General features: G+C 27.6%; 1 protein-coding gene across 2 annotated transcripts; it reads right to left on the bottom strand.

The window, feature by feature from the left end:
• Positions 1 to 1,753: 1,753 nt before the first annotated feature.
• LOC115239070 (UDP-glucuronosyltransferase 2B9-like) lies at positions 1,754 to 4,872 on the bottom strand. 2 transcript variants are annotated; one of them, XM_029813415.1, is made up of 5 exons: positions 3,972 to 4,872; positions 3,173 to 3,543; positions 2,949 to 3,015; positions 2,461 to 2,680; positions 1,754 to 2,259 (listed from the first exon to the last, which is right to left on the bottom strand). In XM_029813415.1, exons 1-5 carry the CDS (start codon positions 4,450 to 4,452, stop codon positions 1,962 to 1,964), a joined length of 1,437 nt encoding a protein of 478 aa, XP_029669275.1. In that variant the 5' UTR covers positions 4,453 to 4,872; the 3' UTR covers positions 1,754 to 1,961. The 2 variants fall into 2 exon arrangements, with proteins under 2 accessions (XP_029669275.1, XP_029669266.1); XM_029813406.1 differs by having other exon boundaries at positions 2,796 to 3,015; positions 3,972 to 4,869.
• Positions 4,873 to 5,224: the final 352 nt, after the last annotated feature.

The following is a 5,224-nucleotide window of genomic DNA, read 5'->3' as shown; positions in this document are numbered from 1 at the left end:
TATATATATATATATATAGCCCGTGGCTATTTAGCTATACAAATTAAACGATAAACGCGCGACTTAAGTGCTGAAAGAAATTACCGTGGCATAATTTCCGGAATGGACACGTTGAAAGCCCTTTAAGCTTAATTGGATTCGAAGGAAAGCGGTTCGGGGCGCTGTATTTCTTAAGACGATATCGATCTGCGCTGACTTTATGCGATCTCATCAGGCGTAAAGCGTTGCAATTTGTGCCGCTGTGTAGAAAACTATCCCACGGTATCTACGACTTTCTCTACAGGCATATACCATGGAATCTCGAATTATACGATTACATGAAATAGGAAGTAATTTCGTATTTATCAGTTCGCCGAGGCAATATCGTTTTATCTAAGCATACGTAAAAGTATAAGTCATAAAATTAATCGCGTTATATTTCCATACTTAATACACTTTTTCCACGTAAAAAGAGAAAATAACTATATGTTATTAATATCTGTAAGCTCCTAATATTTTCTAATTTATACATAACTATTTTCATATACTGAAAATATAGCTTAATTACTCTTTAACATAAAAATCATGTCCTATATCAGTTATGAATTATATATGTCTTATCAATACAAAAATAATACAAAAAGCAATAGCAATTATTATAAATATTTTATTTGCACAGTTACGTTTTTTGACATATCAAAATTTTAATATTACTCGTTACGATGCTTGACTTGGACCATTAAATACATATTATACATATATATAAGCGCCACATTACCAAATAAATTAAATGAAAACTGATTTAAGACCGAATGCATGTATCATGAGAGTTACTTTATTCTATCCTGATGTAGCTGTCATAGACGTATATGACTCTGTTCGCCTCTGTTATCCGTCGCTCTTTTCCGAACGCCGTTTTATCGCACTCTACATTCTTTGTAGGAAAAAGACGAGGTCTCGAGTATCTCGAACGGTGCCTTCGTAATAGGGTACTTTTTTGCGATAGCTGCACCCGCCTCTTCGAATCTTTCCATCCTTCAGGCAACATACTTCGTAAGATACAGGAGCTAGTGGTCTTTTCTTGTCTCATGGTATCTACCTTTTCTCCTTCATGCATAATTCCAATGTGTGATAGAAATTGTAGTGGGATAGAAAAGTAACTCATCGAAGTGAGCAATATAAAGTTAAAGTTAAAGAACGCAAATACAAAGAGCCAATTAAAGTTGAAAATAGTTTTTAGTCTGACGATTAAGACGACTCGTTTTGCTTCTATTTTTTACATATATTGTAACATAGGATCTTATGATAAAGCATATATATAAAGACAGAAATAGATTACAATGAAAAATTGTTTTTGTACTATAAATATATCTACGAAGTGCAATCAGTCTGATGGGTTAATTAGTCAGATAATAATTAAGTCAAATAAAACAACAGATAATTTTTTTACAATTATATTTTTATTACCTTTTATATTATATATATATTATTATTATATTTTTATTATCTTATTTCGCATCACATATTTTTATATCGATTTTTTTGGAAATTGTCAGAGCTTAAAAATGTATGATAATATAGAAAAAAGAAAAAATATGTAATTTTAAAAAAATCCATGCAATTGTGGGTGATATAATTTAAATACTATTATACATAGCAGTATGTAAGAAATATTTGAAATAACTACGCTATATATTATGGGTGCCAACAAATATACCTCTTTTTGCATATATGTTTAAATATTTTTTATATTCTTTTGTTTTGTTTTTTTTAATTTTAAAGAGCTAAGATTTTGAAATCGAATATATTATCTTCGATTATTTGCAGCACAACAAAATGTATTTTTAAATCTCATAAATATGTTTGAAATATAAATAGATGTTAGATAGATGTTTCTGATATTTTTTAATTTTTTTATAAAACGATAGATTTATATATATCAAATATACTTATGCTATAATTATCCTATGCATCTAAAAAAATTAATTATTTTTTTTTGTAACATTTACTTGCTTTTTTGTATTACAATTAAATATTATTTTTAACAATTTATAGATTATTACTAATGTGCAAAATAATATTACAAATATGGCAATTGATAAAACTGCTATAATGTCCATATCATATCTCTGGTACCAAGGATCATAAGCAATGCTGCAACGAAAATGAGAAACATCCTTGTGACGAATTACAAACTCGATCCACCAAATCGCATTTTCCAATAAATTATTAGGCTTATCTTCATTCATTGCTTTAAGTTTAAGCATTCTTTCTTTATATCTAGAGAAAAAGTAATAGTACGTTTTAAAAAAATGTATAATTTTTCTGTTTTAGAATTATATTTTGATCCTAATTATGTAAGAATCTATTAAGATGTAATATTGCATAATAATTAGATTTCTGTGAAAATAATTAGTAACTTGTCATATTTATAAAATAAGATTTATTGCATAAAAAACTATTTGCGCAAAAAGTAATTACCTTTTATCATTTAAGATATCTATTATGGATGCGTTTACAATTTCTCTCGAAATATTTTGAAAAATTAATTCTTTCGCAACTCCGAGAGATACCATTTTTTTAACGTTATAATACTGATCGGCAATAACTGGTATTCCTATAAGTGGTACCGTGTTATAAACAGCTTCTTCCGTGCTTTGAAGTCCACCTTGATATATAAACAATCTAATTTTTGGATGAGCTGTAAAGTGAAAAGCATAGCAAAAGGTGATTAATGACCACATATTGTATAAAAGAAGGAATACATTTTTATTAATCTTTTTAGATTTTTACTTATAGCACTTGTATAGATTTACCAAGAAGGCTCTGTTGAGGAAACCATTTAGCGGTGTAAATATTATCAGACTTATTTCTTAATTCTTTATCTATTTTCCACACAATTTTGTATGGCAAACTTGCAAAGACATCAAGAAATGCGTTTAACACGTGCTTGGAAAACTCTGACATACCTATATTTGTACCTAGGCTCATATAAATAAATCCATTTGGTGCATCTGCCAAAAATTTATTCAAATCCTGAAACAAGATAAAATTATCAATAATATTTACTTGTACGTATTTTCTCTAGAAAAAGGAATATGTATACATAAAAAACAACAGTAGCTTTGTATGAAGCAAATATATTGAGTATAAATAATAATTTTTAATAACATCGTTTGAATGCAATAATTACTTTCGGTAAAGCTGGAGGTTGTTTTAAAATATGCGAATTTCCAAATGTTATAATATTAGACATTGTCGGTCTTATAAAAGAGATAGCTTCTTGTTCATTTTGAAGCACAATACTCATGTTTTTCTCTATGTCACGTATGTCTGGTATATTTTTTCCGAGATATTTTTCTGCTATTGCTTGCTGCTCAGCAAAAAAATGATTCAACACGTAATATATGTAATACCACAGTTGAATAAAATTATTTAATCTCTCCCAAAAGGATAGATTAAAACCTGTAGCTTTCCCCATTTCCCAACTTGAAGGATGTGATGGCAAAACGGGTGCACCAAGAAGATAATAATCATAATTATACAATTTTACTGATGATATACCTATAAACAAATGCAAACATTACGCAATGAATTATGTAAATGTGATTATTTAAACCAAATGTTTTAATTTAAATGTCTTCGCGAAAAACAATATTTTGAATACATCATTTACATTTATGATATATAAAAAGTAATTAAGCTAATTACTAGTTTATATCATATTTAACTTTCTTTGAATTTCGTAATAATAACACAAAAAATGACAATAAATATCTATATTAATTAAGCCAAATTGATAATAGAACTATATTCATCAGCTAATTTTAGAAAAAAATTGTAAAATTTAAGTTTCATTAAGTTATGATTTTTCTTGATATTTTTGCTAAGAAAAACTTCAGTTTAAATTGATTCCAAATAATTTATTGTTTAGGTAAAGCGTAAAAATGGTTAATAATATATATGCTATATGATTTTATCATTACTCTTACCTATAAGAGGTGCATTAAATCTGTGCGCCAACGAATAAAGACCAGGTGTCTTTATAATTTCTATAATTACCGCGTCAAATTTTTGGTCACTATCTGGTGCATACATTTTACGTACTTCTGAATGTTTATAAATATTCTCTGTCAATACATGGCTTATATTGAAGAACTGGTTACGTTCTAGATTTATCCATCTAGATTGCTCCATGGTTTTAACAAAACTTGCACTTTTTATTTCCTTATAGTTGTAATGGAAATCGATTTCTGTTAAATTTGTGATGCTAGGATCATTAACTGGATCCGTTGTTAGAACAACGAGTTCGTGTCCTCGTCGGCTTAGAGTTGTCCATAATAATTGATAAGCAACTTGGTGACTGTAGGATGGTAACGAAATAATTGCTAAGATTCTTGCAGCTTCCAAGAATGGCGTGACGATGCACAGAAAACACATCATCCAAAATATCATTTTGGCAATTGGTCCCATTTTTTTGTTGATAACAAAACGTAATAAAAATTTAATTTTACGGACGGAATTGTAAAAACTATTGACTTGCTATTGCAGCAAAACGTCTACTCTTATCTGTATGACCTTCTCGTTTTTTATCGCGAATAAAATATACATATTCATTCATTTTGTAATAAATAATGACATGTACATACAAAATACCCACAAAACATTAAAATATGTTCAGTATATACAATGTATGTACATTTATATATATTGCATATTTCATGTATATACATCCTTGATGCAATGTACGTACATAGAATATGAAATATATGTGCAAATGTAACCGGAAAAATATACATAGAAGATCCATGGTACATATATTTGCAAAGCTAAGTATTCTCAGAAATGCATATTTGACATATGTATCTATAATAGAGAATGCAAAAAATTAGTTTTTTTTTTCAAAATTAAAAACTCACAAGGTAAAAAAAAAATACGCCAAGTATATAAAAAAATCTTAACACGCAAAAAAAGTTTAATATCTATCCCTACAAAATAACTTTTAAAAAAGTTTTTCCATGAAAAATAATTTTCATACAAAATAAAGATTAAAAAAAGATTTTCCTCTAAAAAATAACTTTAAAAAATAAAAACCTTTAAAAAATCAAAAATCAAAAATAAATGAAATCAATAGTTAACTAGCCAAGTATTTAGAAGCAATTCAGTTTATAAAGATTTGTAATTTGAAGTAGTATTTGTCATAAAATCAATCTTGTATTTATAGAAATGTTATAGACAGATTCAC

This window comes from Formica exsecta, unplaced genomic scaffold, assembly GCF_003651465.1.
Source record: "Formica exsecta isolate Colony F162 unplaced genomic scaffold, ASM365146v1 scaffold116, whole genome shotgun sequence".
Classification (NCBI taxonomy): Eukaryota; Metazoa; Arthropoda; class Insecta; order Hymenoptera; family Formicidae; genus Formica; species Formica exsecta.
The sequence above is the reverse complement of the archived record's forward strand: the minus strand, read 5'-3'. Positions and strand labels throughout refer to the sequence as shown.